This window comes from Oncorhynchus gorbuscha, unplaced genomic scaffold (assembly GCF_021184085.1).
Source record: "Oncorhynchus gorbuscha isolate QuinsamMale2020 ecotype Even-year unplaced genomic scaffold, OgorEven_v1.0 Un_scaffold_645, whole genome shotgun sequence".
Classification (NCBI taxonomy): domain Eukaryota; kingdom Metazoa; phylum Chordata; class Actinopteri; order Salmoniformes; family Salmonidae; genus Oncorhynchus; species Oncorhynchus gorbuscha.
Window position 1 is genome coordinate 327,501 of NW_025745751.1, and position 22,849 is coordinate 350,349.

At 46.7% G+C, this 22,849-nt stretch overlaps 1 protein-coding gene across 14 annotated transcripts in view; it reads left to right on the forward strand.

Moving 5' to 3' along the window:
- LOC124019626 (nuclear factor 1 X-type-like) overlaps positions 1-22,248 on the forward strand; it is a 150,907-nt gene extending 128,659 nt beyond the window's left edge. For 11 of the 14 annotated variants that reach the window (XM_046335013.1, XM_046335016.1, XM_046335017.1 and 8 more), the window contains 7 exons: positions 508-638; positions 1,861-1,935; positions 8,453-8,581; positions 15,697-15,872; positions 16,886-17,033; positions 18,483-18,574; positions 21,239-22,248. In XM_046335013.1, coding sequence (XP_046190969.1) covers positions 508-638; positions 1,861-1,935; positions 8,453-8,581; positions 15,697-15,872; positions 16,886-17,033; positions 18,483-18,574; positions 21,239-21,253 — 766 coding nt within the window. In that variant the 3' untranslated portion in view covers positions 21,254-22,248. The remainder of the gene's footprint in view (positions 1-507; positions 639-1,860; positions 1,936-8,452; positions 8,582-15,696; positions 15,873-16,885; positions 17,034-18,482; positions 18,575-21,238) is intronic. The other 3 variants (XM_046335024.1, XM_046335027.1, XM_046335021.1) reach the window with 2 other exon arrangements.
- The last annotated feature ends 601 nt before the right edge of the window (positions 22,249-22,849 follow it).

A 22,849-nucleotide genomic window follows, 5' to 3' on the forward strand; every position in this document is an offset into this window, starting at 1 on the left:
GACCAGAGTTGCCTACCCCGGTCTAGGTACACAGTCTAATCTGAGGGACTGTAAATGAAAAGCAGGACCAGAGTTGCCTACCCCGGTCTAGGTACACAGTCTAATCTGAGGGACTGTAAATGAAAAGCAGGACCAGAGTTGCCTACCCCGGTCTAGGTACACAGTCTAATCTGAGGGACTGTAAAGGACCAGAGTTGCCTACCCCGGTCTAGGTACACAGTCTAATCTGAGGGACTGTAAAAAAGCAGGACCAGAGTTGCCTACCCCGGTCTAGGTACACAGTCTAATCTGAGGGACTGTAAATGAAAAGCAGGACCAGAGTTGCCTACCCCGGTCCAGGTACACAGTCTAATCTGAGGGACTGTAACAAACTTGGCCATGTTCAGATAAAGGATGGTGAATAAAGCTTCTAGCCGCACGTATCTCTCTCTCAGCAGACTGTACTTTGTCTCCCAAGTAAATAATATTCCACACCCATTAAGTCCCTTTCTCTCTCCCTCTCTCCAGCTCCAACAAGCGCAAGTCCATCGACGACAGTGAGATGGAGAGCCCGGTGGACGATGTCTTCTACTCGGGCCGCTCCCCTGCGGCCGGCAGCAGCTCCCAGTCCAGTGGCTGGCCCAACGATGTGGACGCAGGTTAGATACCGAAATAGCCCCCCCATCCCATCTAACACCTGTGTTTTATGGCACTGTATCCCCCTACTGTCTGTCAGACCTGTTTTCTTCCCTCCCCCTCTAGTATACCAGTGTGTCTGGTGCTCGGCTCTGTGCTCAGTAAAGAAAAGTATTAGATTCAGGCTCCTAGATTGTATTTTATTTTTGTTACCTTTTTATTTAACCAGACAAGTCAATTAAGAACAAATTGTTATTTATATTGATGGCCAACAAGAGGCAAAAGACCTCAAGTGGACGTCACGTTCTGTGGTTAGAGGTTCTTTGACTGGGTGATATGTGAGTCACAGAGCCTGCTTGACAGACTTGACTTTTTGAAATTATTATTTTATTTTACCTTTATTTAACTAGGCAAGTCAGTTAAGAACAAATTCTTATTTACAATGATGGCCTACACCGGCCAAACCCGGACGACGCTGGGCCAATTGTGTGCCGCCCTATGGGACTCCCAATCACTGCCGGTTGTGATACAGTCTAGACTTAAGCCTCTGTGAAAAGCTTTGTATTAAAGATATAATGTGGATAACTTTTGGCATAATATTTTCCAAGAAAAAATCTCTACAAAATCCTCCCCCTTTCTTGAAATCACAAATCCTCTCAAAGTTGTGACTCTACACAGACTCCCATAGAATCTCTATCCTCTAAGCTGCACCCTCCAAACCTCCCTGTCTCCTTATGGTTTTACCCTCCAACCCCTCTGTTGTGTGTTCAGCATCACAGCACAGCATCAACACTCCCTCCCAGGTGCCTGTATCCATCACCTCATATTCAACCTGAATAATGGTCCCTTTAGTATAGTTGATATCTTCAATCAATTATCAGTTCAATTCTATAATAGATCATGCTCATGAATTAATGTAAGGTGTGCATCCCTTTCCATCCCCCTCCCTCACAGAAGCTTCATATTCTATTGGTGGCCAATGGGAAAGGTGGAGGGAGAGCAGTGAATGTATTTGTAAAATGGGTCTGCCTTAATGTGGCCTCTATATGGACGCAGTTCATTTACAAACACGTTATAACAACATAATATTCCTAATTGTGCCACTGTTCTTATTTCATTACATGTCAATCATCCTGTACTTAGCTCTGATGTCATCAACTGAGTGGATTGTGGTTAACGTTCCAGCCTGCTAATTCCCCCTCCTCCGTGGTTAACTGTGCCCTTCTCTCCTGTTTGGACTTCCAGTGCAGCACCATTTGGCCAGTGTGCAAGAGAGGAAGATAAAGCATGAAAACGATGGCGTGCAGTTTCCTTACCATGGTTAGAAAACATTGCACTCATATATACGTATTGTAATCTATACTGTACATTAACTCTCAACTTGTACTGTATGCATCTCTCTGTCTCTCTGCTTGTCTATTTTTCCACACTTCCTAGCGAGTGTTCTCTCCGTCCCTCTCTCTCTCTCTCTCTGTCCCTCTCTCTCTCTGTCCCTCTCTCTCTCCGTCCCTCTCTCTCTCTGTCCCTCTCTCTCTCTCTGTCCCTCTCTCTCTCCGTCCCTCTCTCTCTCTCTGTCCCTCTCTCTCTCTCCGTCCCTCTCTCTCTCTCGTCTCCTCTCTCTCTCTGTCTCTCTCTGTCCCTCTCTCTCTCCGTCCCTCTCTCTCTCTCTGTCCCTCTCTCTCTCCGTCCCTCTCTCTCTCCGTCCCTCTCTCTCTCTCTGTCCCTCTCTCTCTCCGTCCCTCTCTCTCTCCGTCCCTCTCTCTCTCTGTCCCTCTCTCTCTCTGTCCCTCTCTCTCTCTGTCCCTCTCTCTCTCTGTCCCTCCCTCTCTCTCTCTCTGTCCCTCTCTCTCTCTCTCTGTCCCTCTCTCTCTCTCTCTCTGTCCCTCTCTCTGTCCCTCTCTCTCTCTCTCTGTCCCTCTCTTTCTCTCTCTCTCTCTCCGTCCCTCTCTCTCTCTCTGTCCCTCTCTCTCTCTGTTCTTCTCTCTCTCTCTGTCCCTCTCTCACTCTGTCCCTCTCTGTCCCGCTCTGTCCCTCTCTCTCTCTCTCTCTGTCCCTCTCTCTCTCTCTCTGTCTCCTCTCTCTCTGTCCCTCTCTCTCTCTCCTCCCTCTCTCTCTCCCTGTCCCTCTCTCTCTCTCTCTGTCCCTGTCTCTCTCTCTCTCTCTGTCCCTCTCTCTCTCTCTCTGTCCCTCTCTCTCTCTCTCTGTCCCTCTCTCTCTCTCCCTGTCTCTCTCTCTCTCTCTCTCTCTCTGTCCCTCTCTCTCTCTCTCTGTCCTCTCTCTCTCTCTCTCTCTGTCCCTCTCTCTGTCCCTCTCTCTCTCTCTCTGTCCCTCTCTTTCTCTCTCTCTCGTCCGTCCCTCTCTCTCTCTCTGTCCCTCTCTCTCTCTGTCCCTCTCTCTCTCTCTGTCCCTCTCTCGCTCTGTCCCTCTCTGTCCCGCTCTGTCCCTCTCTCTCTCTGTCCCTCTCTCTCTCTCTGTCCCTCTCTCGCTCTGTCCCTCTCTGTCCCGCTCTGTCCCTCTCTCTCTCTCGCTGTCCCTCTCTCTCTCTCTCTGTCCCTCTCTCTCTCTCTCTGTCCCTCTCTCTCTCTCGCTGTCCCTCTCTCTCTCTCTCTCTGTCCCTCTCTCCCTCTCTCTCTCTCTGTCTCTCTCTCTCTCTCTCTCTCTCTGTCTCTCTCTCTCTCTGTCCTCTCTCTCTCTCTCTCTGTCCCCTCTCTCTCTCTCTCTGTCTCTCTCTCTCTCTCTCTCTCTCTCTCTCTCTCTCTCTCTCTGTCCTCTCTCTGTCCTCTCTCTCTCTCTCTCTGTCTCTCTGTCCTCTCTCTCTCTCTCTCTCTCTCTCTCTCTCTCTCTCTCTCTCTCTCTCTCTCTCTGTCTCTCTCTCTCTCTCTCTCTGTCTCTCTCTCTCTCTGTCCCTCTCTCTCTCTCTCTCTGTCCTCTCTCTCTCTCTCTCTGTCCCTCTCTCTCACTCTGTCCCTCTCTCTCTCTCTCTCTCTGTCTCTCTCTCTCTGTCCTCTCTCTCTCTCTCTGTCCCTCTCTCTCTCTCTCTGTCTCTCTCTCTCTCTCTGTCCCTCTCTCTCTCTCTCTGTCCCCTCTCTCTCTCTCTCTCCCTGTCCCTCTCTCTCTCTCGCTGTCCCTCTCTCTCTCTCTCTGTCCCTCTCTCTCTCTGTCCCTCTCTCTCTCCCTGTCCTCTCTCTCTCTCTGTCCTCTGTCCCTCTCTCTCTCTCTGTCCCCTCTCTCTCTCTCTGTCCTCTCTCTCTCTCTCTCTGTCCCTCTCTCTCTCTCTCTGTCCCTCTCTCTCTCTCTCTGTCTCTCTCTCTGTCCCTCTCTCTCTCTCTGTCCTCTCTCTCTCTCTGTCCTCTGTCTCTCTCTCTCTCTGTCCTCTCTCTCTCTCTCTCTCTCTGTCCCTCTCTCTCTCTCTCTCTGTCCCTCTCTCTGTCCCTCTCTCTCTCTCTGTCCCTGTCTCTCTCTCTCCCTGTCCTCTCTCTCTCTCTGTCTCTCTCTCTCTCTCTGTCCCTCTCTCTCTATCTCTCTGTCCCTCTCTCTCTCTGTCCCTCTCTCTCTCTCTCTCTGTCTCTCTCTCTCTCTCTCTCGCTGTCCTCTCTCTCTCTCTCTGTCTCCTCTCTCTCTCTCTGTCCTCTCTCTCTCTGTCCCCTCTCTCTCTCTCTGTCTCTCTCTCTCTCTCTGTCCCTCTCTCTCTCTCTCTGTCTCTCTCTCTCTCTCTCTGTCTCTCTCTCTCTCTCTCTGTCCCTCTCTCTCTCTCTCTGTCCCTCTCTCTCTCTCCCTGTCCCTCCCTCTCTCTCTCTCTCTCTCTCTCTCTCTCTCTCTCTCTCTCTCTCTCTGTCTCTCTCTCTCTCTCTCTCTCTCCCTGTCCCTCTCTCCATTCCTATCCTCTCTGCTGCTGTTGGGTTCTTCTTGTTTCTCTCCCAGATATCTGTTGTGGTTTGTGGAAGTACCAAAGCCTTTTGGTAACCCAGTAGCTTCATCAAGTCTATTACTACCTCTCAAACACTTTGTCCACTTGCTCAAGGTAGAGGGCTTGATTAGGGTTGAATCTTTTCTGATTCGGGCTGCCAAGAAACTGTAACCTATTGTTCATTGCTTTAATTGATATCAATGTATTTTTGCACTCTTTTTGCATTCGCTCATTCAAAATTCAAATTTCAGTTAATTTACATTGCAGAAGAGTTTTGAATTGCAGTCATTTAGTAATTTAGTCAGCAACACATGCATCAGTGGTATAGCCCTGTGAGAGTGGGTAGAAATTCTAGAATGAGGCCCTGTCTCCTGTTGAGTTGCTGTGAGCTTCACCCAGTCAGTTACTGAGGTGGTGCTGTTCTGTGCCCCCCCCCCTCCCACCTGTCATAGCCTCCACTCAACAGTGGACACCTTCTCCAACAGGCAGGACAGGAAGAGAAATACAACACAAACAAACAAGACTAAATGCACTCAGGTGTGCCGTCAAGGCACAAGGCACCGTCTGTCTCTAAAATATTCCACATGTACATGCACACACACACACACACACACACACACACACACACACACACACACACACACACACACACACACACACACACACACACACACACACACACACACACACACACACACACACACACACACACACACACACACACACACACACACACACACACACACACACACACACACACACTCCCAATCTGGAGAGTACCAACGTTCCGGTCCAGATGGTGCTTCCATGTGTCTACAGCAATGGGAGCTACTGGGTTACAGCAGACATCTGTTCTGGTGGTGGTGGTGTATGGGGAGGAAGGGGAGAGGGTCTCAGCTCCCCTCCAAAGGTGATTCACTACCTGAATGGAAGGCTCTGAGGCATATGAGGTGATCATGTAATTCATCATTACTTTTGCTGTCTCCTGCTCTGCTGTCTCCGGTGCCTGTTGAGGGGACATTGATACGCCTCTATGCATTTCCATTGGTTGTTTCCTTCTCCTCTCTCACTTCATTACAAGCTCAGCCCATCACTGTACTGTAGTCAACGTATTGGTCTGAGATAGCTTGTGGAAGGAGATATGTGTGGTAGGGAACATTGTGTTTTTGATGATGTGCATGTGTGTTGATGGGAGTGAGCTGTATTTACATGTATATGTGTCTGTGTTCTTCTTCCAGGTTGTGGGTGGGGGGGTCACGCTCCTCTGACAGTTAGGTTTTTTTTGTGGCAGCCAGCTTGTTAGCGTGGCGAGGCTGGAGGGTCATCGGAGCAGTTGATTGGCTGCCAGTCTGCCCAAGCCATGTGCCAGGAGTTGGTCTGAGAAATGGCGCAGAACAATCGATCGTGCTCGCTCACGTATACAAACAGGTGCAAGGAAACACACTGATACACAGGCACACACACACACATACATTCAGAGAGAAACAGAAACTGGAAGAGAGCGATCAGAGTAACCTCTGTTAACTCTAACATGCAAATCTTTCCTTGGGCATCTGGCCTTGTCCTCCAGCCCAGCTCTTCACCCAGACATAGCATTTGTTACGATAACTAAACTAAATCTATCACAGAGTGCGCAATCCCCCTTTAGCCTTGGTGGTTATATTCAGCATGTCCACCCTGAACATTTTTGTCTCATTCAGCCAGTAGTGGTTCACTGGGTGAGACACATTCCTATTTTAATGTCCCAATCCTCTTAAAGTGCCCGAGTGCCATGCTGTGTTTTTATCATCATTAATACCATGCCACCAAATGGATCATCACACTCCCCACTCCCACTTGGTGTCACACATTCCTGCCTAGCAGAACATACGTGCCCACCTACCCATTTCTATACTTACCAATGCCCACGCAGGCCCAGCTGCAACGCTGCAGTCAGAAGCATTGTGGGTAATTGTTGTGATCAACTGTTTCCCGAAGTAACACTTCAAAAACGTATTTCAGAACGGCTGCCCCGTTAGAGTTTATGTGCTCAGCTTGTAAAAGCTATTTCAGCATCTCCCAGGGCCGTACTGAAACGATCCCCTTTTTATGTCATGTGTTTGTTTTATTTCTGTGAATATGTGTCGTTTAGTCGTTTATGGGACTTCTTGCTAGTCAGGTTTTTTTCTGTTTGTGAATTTGTTAAAAATAGTGTGTGTGTGTGTGTGTGTGTGTGTGTGTGTGTGTGTGTGTGTGTGTGTGTGTGTGTGTGTGTGTGTGTGTGTGTGTGTGTGTGTGTGTGTGTGTGTGTGTGTGTGTGTGTGTGTGTGTGTGTGTGTGTGTGTGTGTGTGTGTGTGTGTGTGTGTGTGTGTGTGTGTGTGTGTGTGTGTGTGTGTGTGTGTGTGTGTGTGTGTGTGTGCGTGCGTGTGTGTTTGTGCACATAATGTCACAAACTGTGCAGTATACGTGTGACTCAGGACATGCAAGTAGAAAAATGTGTGTTTGAGGGCAAAGGTATTTTTATTTCTTATTTTGATAATTATTCTCCAATCCTTGATTTCATTCTTTGAATATCGTGGCTCCCTGAGGTCAAACACACCACTTGGCAATGGTCACAAACACTACAATTCTAAATGGCCTGTTCCGATTACCTTACATCAAAATAATTTCCCTCAAACCCTGCCTCACGAGGCCTTGATCATAAAACAGTCTCTTTACTCTTACACATTTGGCCATGTTTCTGGGCCAGTTGGTAAGCCGGGCCTGTACTTAGTGTGCCTGTTTTTACCAAACTGGGGAATAGTTCATAGTCCTGAAGCCTCAACTGACATTTCTAGAAGTAGGAGGACACATTGATATGTTGTTAAATATATGTGCAAGCTATGCCGTCACTCTTCCACTCCTTCACTTTCTCTCACTCCCCTTTTCCATCCAACCTTCATTGGCGTTGGGCCGTCTGCTTGCCACCCTCACTGAACAGTTTGTGTGTGTGTGTGTGTTCTGTATCTACCATATCTGTAGGAGATGCATTAACATAATGCAGCCGAGTCTCCCTCCCACCACTGGCAGACTAACTTTACAAGCAGTAGGCCACTAAATTAAAGGACATATTGATATCTTTTGGCAGGCTGCAGCTACAGTATATCTGAATATAGCTCCACACAGTCAATGTGCCACAGAAACACGTTCTGGCCTAGCTGTGAAGCAGGTCCAAAATCACACTCCTTGTAAACAGGTACGTTAACAGTGCAGTGTGTGGGAGGGAGGATCTATTCACAGTGTTGTCATATAGCTGGAGGTCCTGCTGTCTATAGGGATGCTGGGTGCTGAGATCACTGCTGGTGTGGGATTGGTGGTGGGACGTTGTGTTTTTTAATTTGATTTTCCTTGTCCTCCTATACCCTGAGACAAGCACTATCAATGGTGAGGTTGGGAACTGGATGCTTGTTCATGGACTCCACGCAGAGGACCAGTTACCATAGCAAGGCACAGTAGAATGCCAGTGAGCAGAATCCTGTCTTTCGCTCATATACTCCAATGGTGGCAGCAATTATAATGGCATTGCATTTCCCAGCTCTCTCTCTCTCCTCTGACACTGTGCCCCAAGCCTTCCTCTGAACCCCCCCTCCCCACCCTGCGCCGCTTCAAAACAACTCCCTCCCCCCCTGGACCCACACTTTACTCTACCCTGGTTCTGATATGCTACAGCACAGAAACCGTACACTAACAGAGAGATATGGAGAGAGAGAGGTTGATCCATCGGTGTAATCAATCGATCCATTGATTTCAGTAGATCACAATTAATAAAGCCCATTACATTTTTTAAAGTTGAAGTCTTGAGTCTAAATTGAAGTCTACAGTTAAGTTGATTTGATAGAGCAAATAGCCTCCAGCCTGTTCATTAAACCCACGTCTCTGTTGTGCCATTTTGTTGATCCCATTTTTGCCAGGACTCTCCTCGCCTGGTTCTCTTAAGAAGCCGGGGAAATTCGATTTCAGCGCCCTGTCGCAGCAGACGAGGTCGCCTCGCATGGTGTTCACCCACCACCCGCTGCCAATGCTGGCGGGAGTGAGACCAGGTGAGACCCCCCTGACAGACCTCCCTGCCCATCCCCCATCCCCTGACCCAGACCCAGTGGAGGGGTGGCAGTGAGTGGTGTCCGTAGGGGAAGGCTCTGCTGTCCCACCCTGTGAGGGACAACGGCAGTAGAGTTATGTTTTTGAAAGAAACCTGAGGCACAGAATATACAGTGCATTCAGAAAGTATTCAGACACCCTTGACTTTTTCTACATTTTGTTACGTTACAGCCTTATTCTAAAATTGATTAAATAGTTGTTTCCCTATCATCAATCTCCACACAATACCCCATGATGACAAAGAAACAACTGTTTTTTAGAAATGTTTGCACATATAAAAAAATGTTACATAAGTATTCAAACCCTTTACTCAATACTTTGTTGAAGCACCTTTGGCGGCAATTATATCCTCAAGTCTTCTTGGGTCTGACACTACAAGCTTGGGGAGTTTCTCCCAATCTCTGCAGATCCTCTCAAGCTCCGTCAGGTTGGATGGGGAGCGTCGCTGCACAGCTATTTTCAGGTCTCTCCAGAGATGTCCGATCAGGTTCAAGCCCGGGCTCTGGCTGGGCCACTCAAGGACATTCAGAGCCTTGTCCTGAAGCCACTCCCGTGTTGTCTTGGCAGTGTGATTACGGTTGTTGTCCTGTTGGAAGGCGAACTTTCACTCCAGTCAGAGGTCCTGAGCACACTGGAGCAAGGTTTTACCTCAATCCTTTAAAAAACTAAATGTTATTAAATGTTTTATTTTACCCCTTTTTCTCCCCAATTTTGTGGTGTCCAATTGTTTAGTAGCTACTATCTTGTCTCATCGCTACAACTCCCGTACGGGCTCGGGAGAGACGGAGGTTGAAAGTCATGCATCCTGCGATACACAACCCAACCAAGCCGCACTGCTTCTTTAACACAGCGTGCATCCAACCCAGAAGCCAGCCGCACCAATGTGTCAGAGGAAACACCGTGCACCTGGCAACCTTGGTTAGCGCGCACTGTGCCCGGCCCGCCACAGGAGCCGCTGGTGCGCGATGAGACAAGGATATCCCTACCGGCCAAACCCTCCCTAACCCGGATAGCGCTAGGCAAATTGTGCGTCGCCCCACGGACCTCCCGGTTGCGGCCGGCTGCGACAGAGCCTGGGCGCGACCCCAGAGTCTCTGGTGGCACAGCTGGCGCTGCAGTACAGTGCCCTTAACCACTGTGCCACCCGGGAGGCCCCTATACCTCAATCCTGACTAATCTCCCAGTCCCTGCTACTGAAAAACATCCCCACAGCATGATGCTGCCACCACCATGCATCACCGTAGGGACGGTGTTAGGTTTCCTCCAGACGTGACGCTTGGCATTCAGGCCAACGAGTTAAATCTTGGTTTAATCAGACCAGAGAATCTTATTTCTCGTGATTTGAGAGTCCTTTAGGTACCTTTTGGCAAACTCCAAGCAGGATGTCATGTGCCTTATACTGAGGAGTGGCTTCTGTCTGGCTACTCTACCATAAAGGCCTGATTGGTGGAGTGCTGCAGAGATGGTTGTCCATCTGGAAGGTTCTCTCATATCCACAGAGGACTTCTGGAGCTCTGTCAGAGTAACCATTGGGTTCTCGGTGACCTCCCTGACCAAGGCCCTTCTCCGCCGATTGCTCAGTTTGGCATGGCAGCCAGCTCTAGGAAGAGTCTTGGTGGTTCCAAACTTCTTCCATTTAAGAATGATGGAGGCCACTGTGTTCTTGGCAACCTTCAATGCTGCAGAAATGTTTTGGTACTCTTCCCCAAATCTGTGCCTCAACACAATCCTGTCTCGGAGCTCTACGGACAATTCCTTCGACCTCAGTGCATGCACTGACTTGCACTGTCATCTGTGGGACATTATATAGACACGTGTGCCTTTCCAAATCATGTCCAATCAATTTAATTTACCACAGGTGGACTCCAATCAAGATGGACTCCATCTCAAGGATGATCAATGGAAACAGGATGCACTTTGGCTCAATTTCGAGTCTCATAGCAAAGGAGCATAGAAAAACCTCCGTTTTTTAAAATTCAATAAAACAGTTTTTGTTTTGTCATTATGGGGTATTGTGTGTAGATTGATGAGAAAAATAAGGCTGAAACGTAACAAAATTAGGGAAGAGGTCTGAATACTTTCAAATGCAAATTAGGCTAGAGTATAACATAGTTGTTCCTTCCTGTACCCTGTAAAGAGATCAGTCTGTGCTTTTACACCTGCATTGTTTGCTGTTTGGGGTTTTAGGCTGGGTTTCTGTACAGCACTTTGAGATATCAGCTGATGTACGAAGGCCTATATAAATAAATTTGATTTGATTTGATTTGATTTGAGTCTGTGGTTGGGTGTCTGGGTGAAGAGCCTCCATTCTGTACCTCCATTTCTCTGACCACCACCTTCCCTGATCACCACCTCCCCGAGCCACACTACGCCAACCCACAACTATGGTCTTACAACTGGGACATGTAGTTATCATGATGGGCACATGATTTATTGGCTTCAATACGTTATTATACAGAGCCTGATAGAAACTTGGTGTACAGCCCTACATTCTCATGAGTCCTGTATTTTTTAGAGAAGACATTTGTTCTTGTTCTGTTGAGTATTTCTCCTGGCTCACGGCTGACAACATCTTGCCATTTTCCCTTAAAATGCTTTAGGCTTATGCCGTTCACCATCAATTGTTTTGTTATCTACCTCTTTCTTCTCCTTTCTTTCTTCTCTCTCTCTCTCTCTCTGACTGAGACACCTATGGTCGGGGGAACCCAGGAAGTGAAGAACTGTTATTGTGTCTGGCAGTGGAACATGGTCATTGTGGTTATTTCCACCATCAACAAGGATCTCATGATGAAATCAGATATCAACAGTTGCCACGGGGCTGTAAACTGGGACATTTGCATTTTCAATCGTATCAGCTCAAAGCAAGTCTTTGTGAAGGGTGAACAGCTCACCATAGATAATGAGCCTCTGAACTCATCTGAACTCCCAACTCAAAGCTAAAAGTTCCTAAATTGATCAGAAGCAGTCAGGTTGACCACCGTGTAATGACATCTACCTTAGATATGCTGAGATCGCCTCCTACACTCTTAGAAAAAAGGGTCCCAAAAGGGTTAATCAGCTGTACCCATAGGAGAACCCTTCCACATAGACCCCTCTATTGAAAGGGTCCTACATGGAACAAGTCTGGTTCTTCCTTTGGAGCAATTTCTAAATGCCTGAAAGTACCACGTTCATCTGTACAAACAATAGTATAAACACCATGGGACCACGCAGCCGTCATACCGCTCAAAAAGGAGACGCGTTCTGTCTCCTAGAGATTGCTCACTTGCTTTGGCAATGTTAACACATGTTTCCCATGCCAATAAAGCCCTTGAATTGAATTGAATTGAATTGATTAACGTACTTTGGTGTGAAAAGTCAATCAATCCAAGAACATCAGCAAAGGACCTTGTGAAGATGCTGGAGGAAATGGGCACAAAAGTATCTATATACACAGTAAAACAAGTCCTATATCAACATAACCTGAAAGTCCACTCAGCAAGGAAGAAGCCACTGCTCCAAACCTGCCATCAAAAAGCCAGACTACGGTTTGCAACTGCACATGGGGACAAATATCATACTTTTTGGAGAAATGTCCTCTGGTCTGATGAAACAAAAATAGAACTGTTTGGCCATCATGACCATCGTTATGTTTGGAGGAAAAAGGGGTAGGCTTGCAAGCCGAAAAACACCATCCCAACCGCGAAGTACGGGGTGGCAGCATCATGTCGTGGGGGTGCTTTGCTGCAGGAGGGACTGGTGCACTTCACAAAATAGATGGCATCACGAGGAAGGAAAATGTATATGGATATATTGAAGCAACATCTCAAGACATCAGTCAAGAAGTTAAAGCTTGGTCGCAAATAGGTATTCCAAATGGACAATGACCCCAAACATACTTCCAAAGTTGTGGCAAAATGGCTTATTAAGGACAACAAAGTTAAGGTATTGGAGTGGCCATCGCAAAGCCCTGACCTCAATCCCATAGACAATTTGTGGGCAGAACTGAAAAAGTGTGTGCGAGCAAGGAGGCCAACAAACCTGACTCAGTTACACCAGCTCTGTCAGGAGGAATGGGCCAAAATTCACCCAACTTCTTGTGGGAAGCTTGTGGAAATCTATCTGAAACGTTTGACCCAAGTTAAACAATTTAAAGGCAATGCTACCAAATGCTAATTGGGTGTATGTAAACTTCTGACCCACTGGGAATGTGATGAAAGAAAATAAAAGCTGAAATAATTCTCTCTACTGTCATTATGATATTTTCACATTCTTAAAATAAAGTGGTGATCCTAACTGACCTAAGACAGGGAATTTGTCAGGAATTGTGAAAACTGAGTTTAAATGTACACTGCTCAAAAAAAATAAAGGAAACACTAAAATAACACATCCTAGATCTGAATGAATGAAATGTTCTTATTAAATATGTTTTTCTTTACATAGTTGAATGTGCTGACAACAAAATCACACAAAAGGTATCAATGGAAATCAAATTTATCAACCCATGGAGGTCTAGATTTGGAGTGACACTCAAAATTAAAGCGGAAAACCACACTACAGGCTAATCCAACTTTGATGTAATGTCCTTAAAACAAGTCAAAATGAGGCTCAGTAGTGTGTGTGGCCTCCACGTGCCTGTATGACCTCCCTACAACGCCTGGGCATGCTCCTGATGAGGTGGCGGATGGTCTCCTGAGGGATCTCCTCCCAGACCTGGACTAAAGCATCTGCCAACTCCTGGACAGTCTGTGGTGCAACGTGGCGTTGGATGGAGCGAGACATGATATCCCAGATGTGCTCAATTGGATTCTGGTCTGGGGAACGGGCGGGCCAGGCAATAGCATCAATGCCTTCCTCTTGCAGGAACTGCTGACACACTCCAGCCACATGAGGTCTAGCATTGTCTTGCATTAGGAGGAACCCAGAGCCAACCGCACCAGCATATGGTCTCACAAGGGGTCTGAGGATCTCATCTCGGTACCTAATGGCAGTCAGGCTACCTTTGGCGAGCACATGGAGGGCTGTGTGGCCCCCCAAAGAAATGCCATGACTGACCCACCGCCAAACCGGTCATGCTGGAGGATGTTGCAGGCAGCAGAACGTTCTCCACGGCGTCTCCAGACTCTGTCACGTCTGTCCCGTGCTCAGTGTGAACCTGCTTTCATCTGTGAAGAGCACAGGGCGCCAGTGGCGAATTTGCCAATCTTGGTGTTCTCTGGCAAATGCCAAACGTCCTACACAGTGTTGGGCTGTAAGCACAACCCCCACCTGTGGACGTCGGGCCCTCATACCACCCTCATGGAGTCTGTTTCTGACCATTTGAGCAGACACATGCACATTTGTGGCCTGCTGGAGGTCATTTTGCAGGGCTCTGGCAGTGCTCCTCCTTATACAAAGGCGGAGGTAGCGGTCCTGCTGCTGGGTTGTTGCCCTCCTACGGCCTCCTCCACGTCTCCTGATGTACTGGCCTGTCTCCTGGTAGCGCCTCCATGCTCTGGACACTACGCTGACAGACACAGCAAACCTTCTTGCCACAGCTCGCATTGATGTGCCATCCTGGATGAGCTGCACTACAACCCACACAAGTGGCTCAGGTAGACTCCGTCTCATGCTACCACTAGAGTGAAAGCACCGCCAGCATTGAAAAGTGACCAAAACATCAGCCAGGAAGCATAGGAACTGATAAGTGGTCTGGTCACCACCTGCAGAACCACTCCTTTATTGGGGGTGTCTTGCTAAATGCCTATAATTTCCACCTGTTGTCTATTCCATTTGCACAACAACATGTGAAATGTATTGTCAATCAGTGTTGCTTCCTAAGTGGACAGTTTGATTTCACAGAAGTGTGATTGACTTGGAGTTACATTGTGTTGTTTAAGTGTTCCCTTTATTTTTTTGAGCAGTGTAATTTGACTAAGGTGTATGTAAACTTTCGACTTCAACTGTATGTCATTCCCATGCCTATGTGAAAGTGTTTACTGCGTTGTTGTTGTTTTGTGTCGTAGATCCAGGGGGTTTGAGGTATAGCCCCTCTCCAGAGAGCTTGGCCCTAGCCCAGTCTCTAATGGGATTAAGGGGGACTAAAGGAGCAGGGAGACGGCTCCACCGTGGTAGCATGGATCCTGGCAGGGAGCGATGTGCTGCTTGGCTGGGGGGCACAGGGCCCTGTCTGGGGGTAACACACTGGAGTTGGCAGCCTCACGCGGGCAGCTGGAGGCCCTGCCGGGTGGGGCAACACTGAAGGGGGTAGACTGGCACATCAGAAGAAAAAGGGAGAGGGTGCGCCCCACTAATACAAATCAAGGAGATTTGGTAATGGATATATATCTGACAGAGAGGGCTTTGTGTCCCATTCAAACGTTCATTCACACCTCGGTCTCCATATTCAGCTCGGCTGGGTGACTTCAAGCGAGACACTTTCTCACCCTCTCATGCAGGCACAAAAGAGAGCTTCTGTATTCCCCTACAGACGCAGCAACACCGGGACATTTACCCCCCCCCCCCACCTGCACACAACCAAATAGATATCATCCATGTGTAGACCACTAACACATGCACATAAACTCACACGTACAGTGTGAACATAAAGATTAGTCTTGTCATAGAGGATCGTTGGAAAGCAGCTTGCCTATTTAAATGCCAAATTGCTGTGGCGCCTGTGAATCACACCCACAAAACAGCACACAGACGCATTAAGGCGTTCTAATTTAAGACTGCGCTCAATGATCTCTTTGTCCTTTTATTTTTTTTGTGTGGTTTGGGGACTGCTTTTGTAATGTAGACCAGTGCGTTTGTGTGCTTGTTTATGTGTAAGACATTCCTGTAAAGCCTCATTCTTTCTTGTAATACATTTTCACCCTCAATCTATCATGATTTGATGAAATGAAACTCCAATTTGGACCGATGTCACTCAATGTGCCGGTCCCGGGGTCTTAAGATGTGGCCCCTGTTGACTGTTTTAAACTAAAAGCCCTTGTGTTGTTCACTGCTGAACTGCATGTCTCGCTGTTAATCTCTGTTGATCTCTTATTCACTCTCCCTCCTTTCATCTATCTAACTAACGTATGTCTCTTCTCAGGGAGCCCCCGTGCCTCAGCCTCTGCCCTGCACTTTCCCTCCCCCTCCATCATCCAGCAGTCCAGCCCGTACTTCACCCACCCCACCATTCGCTACCACCACCATCCTGGGCAGGACCCCCTGAAGGAATTTGTGCAGTTTGTCTGCGCTGATGGCTCGGGACAGTCTGGCGGCCAGGTAAGGTTTGATGTAAGAGGAGAGTTCAGGGGCTGAGTGACACCAACCACTTGTACATTAATATAATCACACATGGGACAACAAAAGATCAACGCAGGCTAATGTGTGGCCATGCAAACGACACAAACATTACTAAATGAAGTTTAGTGATCGGTGATTATTAACGCTGTATAGATATGTACTGTGTTTCCCTGTGTAAACACTACACTGAGTACAGTACTGAGATAGAGACCACAGGTTTGTTTGTGTTTCATCACTGCGGACACCATTTTCTGTCAAGTATAGATACAGTATGATAGAGGAGTGAAACTGTAACAGTGAAAAACATGAAAACCTTTAAGTTATGTAGTATGCAAAGTAAGGAAACAGGGTTGACTTTGATACATAAAAAAAAACATAAACCAATTGCCAAACTGTTGCACCAGTGAGGAGAGAAAGCAAAATACTACTATTGACAATTTCCTGTTGGTCCAGGGTTTTCTGTACTTAATCTTTTTTCCTTGTCCTGTGCTCTTCCAGACCCTAAGGTTCCCTTTTTTCTTTTGCTCCGCCCACCCCCTCAGATTATGTAATCATCAGCACGAAAGCCTACAATCACAGCACATTTCAATCGAGCATACATGTTCTGTCTTCCGTTTCTATTGTAATTATTATTTTGCGTGTTGTTGGTGTCGTGTTTTCTTAGTGGAGTATTTTTCCCATGTTTTGATTTGTTGCCATGTTATGGACAAACCCCACCACCAATTGTGCTCTCACCCCCCCTCCCACTCACCCCTCCACTATGGACCACCCCAGAACTCCCCTATCAACACTTGTGGTGATTATTATTTTGTACACCTCCATAAATGACGCAATGCACATACATCATTCGTTTGGCTGTTGTTTCCAACACCCCCACCTCTCCCACCACCCATCATGGATATTTTTGGACCTGGTCTCTGGAGCTGCGTCCTCTCATGCCGTGTGCAGGTTGTCACATGTCGCCCTCCTGACCCTGTTTGTGTTGTCCGCAGCCAAACGGGAGCGGCCAGAGCAAAATGCCGGGCTCCTTCTTGCTGCCTCCACCTCCCCCAGTGGCCCGCCCAGTGCCCCTCCCCATGTCCGACTCTAAATCCAGCAGCACGCCTCCCGACGGCGGACTGACCTCGCCCACATCTCCGTGTAAGTGACCCCACAGACCAAGTCAGAACCACCCCCCCCCCACCAGCCAGCTCACCTCTCACCTCCTTCACCGTCTGGGATCATACTGACCCTAGAGTTACGACAGAAGCCTGTCACCATTCTCCACTGATGATCCTTTTGTGGTGTCCTCCAGGGCTCTATATTAGGCCCACCCTCTTTCTCTTAGAATGCCCATCCTGAGCCCTACCTTGAATGACACTAACCCTTCCTCGATACCCCTGTGCTTCTGCGCTCACAGATGTTGAGGCAGAAGATTGCCATCCTGGTTTTCCTCCGTTTATATGCCATCCTGGTTTTCCTCCGTTTATATGTTTTATGTATCTCATATGGCCAGCCCCCGAGATGTCAGTTGAGATCGGAAGTAGTCTAAAATAGAAATAGATTGATCCATTTCCTTTTTGTCAATTGCTCACTCTAAATCACTTATTTTTTTACTTAGTGGCACATATTTAGGGCAGTTTGTGGATTCCAAAACATCATGCTCTAGTTATTCTGCCATTTCAACAGAAAATATCCAAACATTAAAATAATATTTAGAGTTATATTTTAATTTTTAGTTGAATAGATATCTATATATATATATATTTTTTTACTGAGTTGGTGGTGTTGTTGCTTTGAAGGTCAGACAGAGTTACTGAAGGGGTGTGTCCATTAGAAGGGTGTGTCTAGCTATGGGGCGTGTCTGCCAAAATGTTTCTCACCTATGACAGGAGGGGCACTGGACGGAGCACTTTTCTTTCTTTATCCTTCTCTTTTTTTATATTTCTGATTTTTGTGTTTTGATTTATGCATTTTTTCCAACCCCCTCAATCAATGTCTCAAAGTTTTATGTATTTTATCTATGTTACTGATTCTCAAACACCAGGGTTCCAAAAGGGTTCTGTGTCTGTCCCCATAGAAGGAACACTTTTTGGGTTCCATGTAGAAAATATTTCTACCTGGAACCAAAAGGGCTTCTTCAATGGGTTCAGCAGCAGAAGAACCCTTTTTGGTTCTAGATAGCACCTTTTTTCCCCTCAAAGTCTACTTAACGTATGTCTATGCTGCTAAATAATACAGACTTACACACACTACACACACACTACACACACACTACACACACACTACAGCAACTTTCCAGTATCAGATTCCTGTTAGAAGGGTTTGTAATAACAACCTTCGTGTTGCAGTCTATATTGACCTCAAACTGCCCTAAATTTGGGACCAGGGTTATAGTTTGGAGATGTCTGGCTCAGTTCAGTAGCCCTACTTTCTGATGCGTAGGGGGACTTACAGTAACAATTATGTGTGATGTCAGGTTGAGAGCTTAAAGCAGTATTTTCATTGCAGTATTTTCTGAAATGGTTATGAAGTACAATGCTCCATAATTATTTTTTATTGAACACAGGCTGTGGTTTGACCATTTCTCCTTTCTGTGTCTGTCTGCAGCTTACTCCACGTCAGGGGCCCCAGCTCCCAACAGGTTTGTCAGCATCGGATCACGGGACAACAACTTTCTGAACATCCCGCAGCAGACACAGGTGAGCAAACAGCTTTAGGGCTCGATTTAATCTGTATCGCTGAAGTTTGCGATTGAAATGTCATTTCCGATTGAGTCGAAATATGCAGCGTTACCATGACTACAGTCTCCGCTAACTCAGGAATATTGCCTTTACATTTCTATTGTGCTGTAGCACAGCTCTTCAGCGCTAAGGATTTAATCAAGCCCTTACTCTCATCAACACTACCAAACTACTGCAATAGCACATTAGCGCTTTCTGCTGCTTTCCACAGTGTGTATGTGCTTCCGTGCGTGTATTCATGTGGTGTGCGTGCATGCATGTGTATTTTTTGTGTGTAGGAAACCTGTCTGTTTTCATTGAGATTATCAGCCCAACTCAGGAAACTTACTTAGGTGAATGGATACATGCCAAAATATTTCTTATTCCCAAACTGCCTAACTACTCCCTAAATCTCACTGGTGTATTTCCCCTCCCTCTCCTCATCCCATGATTTGTTGTGGATGTATGTTTTACCGTGTGTGTGGTTTACCGTGTGTGTTAAACTGACCTCTCACTGTTTATTTGGCCCATCTGGACCCTACCCCTCAGGCAGCGGGCTCTCTCTCTCCACCGCACTGCATCTCGCTCATATGCCTCCTCCATTACCCACTGCACTTTTCTCATTAGTGTCCAACCACACCCGCCCCGAGCCAGCTCTGCTCCACACTCCTCTCCACCACATGGAAACCATCTGAAGCTCTCTGCTGCTCTCACCCTCCATCCCTACACTCCCTCTATGCTCTCCCTCGGCTCACTCTCCCTCCAACCGCCCCTCTTCTTCCCTCTCTCTCTCCAGCTTCGTAACAGGCCCTGTTTGACTAACCCACCCGCTCATGAGGCTCACCTTACACCACCGTGCCAACTCTACGCCATTTTGTCCCTTCTTTACTCTCTTTCTCAACAAACTCCGAACTATTCACACACATATACACACACACACTTCCTGTGTAGCCCTCCAGTGCTCTGCGCTATTGAGTATATTGTGTTTACAGTATGGTTTTAGTCTGCACTGGAGAAATGAAATTGTATAGGAAGCTTTAATTGGTTTCATATGTAGCTCAGAAATGACATTGTTAGCATAATGTGCCTTGTGAAAAGGTCTTGTGAAAAGTCTGTTTGCTGTGACTGCAGGGCCTAAATAGAACTCTCACTCCCAGAGCAGAGATATTTGGTCTCCAAGTACCCTCTGGTGGCAGCAAGGGAGTTCTACGGCCAGAGGAGAGAGGAAACAGGAGAATGAGCGAGAGGGAGAAAAATAGTGAAAGAGGGGGAGAGGGAGAGTTTCAGCACAGCTCAGAGAAGTCACGTCCCGACTGTCTGGTTGCCTGCAGCAACCAGACATGATGTCATAGCCACTTGAACTTGAGAGGGGATGCTGGGGGAGGAAGGCGTGGGTAAGGAAAGAGGGTGGTCACTACTGACAAGGATTCCAGAGAGAGTGATACAGGGAGATGGATGGAGAGAGAAAGACAGAGATAGTGTAACTGACAGAGGAAGAGTTATAAAGCCCGTAGGCTGCTGGGACAGAGCCTGCAGCAAGAGGGGGGAGGAGGGAGGGCAAGAGGCAGGAGTTGGGGGTATTCAGGTGACCTGTTAGAGTCAAACAAAACAAACGGCACCTCCCCGGAGGCCCAAAGTTTCCAAGGCTCCAGAATGTTGGCCAGTGTTGACTGGTGCCAGATCCTGGCCGGTGACCCAGTTCTGCTCTATTTTCACACTGAGCGGGAGAAACTCAATCTGAATACAGGGAGCGCCAGACATCTCTCCCCCTGCTGCATGTGGACTCTGAGTCCAGTAAGGAATAACAACAGCCATTAGCAGCAGAGCCAAACCATGCTCCCACAGCACTATAGTACAGTACAGCCATGGACAGTCAGTCAATATAGCTGGGAGTATTTCAATATGACAAGGGGCTGACAACTGTTGACCATTGTAGTGTGTGGGCCTCGAGTGGTCAATTGTGGAAATTAGTGTTTACTTATTTTAAATGGTACACATTTTAACCTGAACTTAAAACTTCTTCAGGATTGGTGGGTCCCCCATGGGATGGTTGAGCTAACGTGATTAGCATGAGGTTGTAAGTCACAAGAAAATTCCCCAGGACATAAGCTTTCTGCCAATCAGATATGTCTCATCTAACTACACTGTCCAACTTAGAGTAGCTATTACAGTGAAATAATATCATGCTATTGTTTGAGGAGAGTGCACAGTTATGAACTTGAAAAGTTGTTAATAAACCATTTAGGCACATTTGAGCAGTCTTGCTAAAAAAAATTGAATGGTTCATTGGATCAGTCTAAAACTTTGCACATACACTGCTGCCATCAAGTGGCCAAAATCTAAATTGTGCCTGGGCTGGAATAATGATTATGGCCTTTCTCTTGCATTTCAAAGGTGATGGTACAAAAACAAAACAAAAAAGTTTTCTTTTTTACCAGATCTAATGTGTTATATTCTCCTACATTAATTTCACATTTCCACAAACGTCAAGGTGTTTCCTTTCAAATGGTATCAAGAATATGCATATCCTTGCTTCAATGCCTGAGCTACAGGCAAATAGATTTGGGTATGTCATTGTAAGCGAAAATTGGAAAAAAGGGGCGGATCCTGTTAACAATGTCCTCTTTTTTTTCTATTTAACAGTCTTGGTTCCTCTGACATGACCTGTCTGCAAACCAGCGACTAGAATCTTTCTTTACAATTGGGAATTGAAACATGGAAAACAGAAAAATAACCCACAGGAAATTGCCCAACGATCCTTATGTCTCACATAAAAAGTAAAGCAACCCAGGAAATCTTAGCATGATACTAGTAGTGAAACTCTGGACCCAATTACCTAAACAGACGGAACCCCCCATTTTTAAGACGGGAGGATCATAGGATTTGGGAGAGGCAGAGGACAAGCAGTCATCTCTCACATCCAGCAAAACACGGCAACACAAAAAGAGGAACCTGAAGAGAAAATTGGTCACCTTCTACTTCGGAACAAGGACACATTGTGCAATGGCTGGGAAAAGCAACTGTTCAACAGTCAGAAAAAAACTGATGTAGGAGTGGGGATTGAAATTGAAGGGACATCAAATCACTCTCTTGAAGGCACAAAACACGCCATCATTTAAATGTGGTACGCTCCCCACTGTCAAATCACCCACAAAACAAACCCATTAGGTTCCAGTGAAATACGTAGCAGTCTATGCTACTGTGATGTCTCCCTGTCACTCAACACACTGTCAATTCACCAATATTTCCCAGTCTTATAACCATTGACCTAATCAGCCCCACTACTAACAAGACAGAAACCATGCCAAAACATTTCCTAAAGGTTGCACTACAAGCTGAATTAACACTAATCTCATGTCCACTATTACACCTACATGGCATGGGGGGGAAACAGGCTTACCTATGATTGTATTATTATTATTAGTGAAAGAGAAAAAAAAATGGATATGAGAAGTCTCAGCCCACAGTTCAGCAACACAAGGCCTCCACTCTAACCAGCATCCCAGCAGAAGAACCCAAACCCAAGTAAAGCAAAATGCCCAGTTCACTCTTGCAAAACTACAACCGTGACAATAATCAAGTGCTAAGTATATCCACTTTCATTTGAATGATGAATGCCATTTGTAACATACATACACATATATATATATATACACACACAAACACACACCGGGCCCAAGTGGTGTTATTACGTCTATGACACATGCTATTCACACGTTTCCAGTACACTCTTTTTGCCCCTTGTAGAAGACAACACACATACTTAGTTAAAAACACAGGCCTCTGCTTTAACATCCAGAACTACACAACGACAATAGTAATATTCCCTTTTGCACAGAATTGTTTTATTTTTTGTTTCTTCTCTTATTGGACTTGTCCCTCTGAATTTGTCCGCTTTATAAAATGTTGTGTTTGAATGACAGCACCTTATTGAGAAAAACAGCGGGTGGGAGCGAGACTTCGAGTGGTATTGCCAGGAAGGGTGATTCAGTCAGTGTTCAATACCATGTAGTGAAACAGTGACATTAGGTTGCTGAGGGCCCAGAGCCCACCTCCCTCCCATCTCCCCAAAGTTGACCCTTTTTGTTTACACTCCCAGACTGCCCCTGTTCCAAGAGCAGAGAGCCACGCTGCGGAGCAAAATAATGATGTGACATATTTCTTCCCATGTTTGGGAAGCAGAGCCTGGGTTGAAGTCAGAGGTCATATTGAGATGGCAGAGTGCTATGGTCGCCTCTTTTCCCTGACACGATC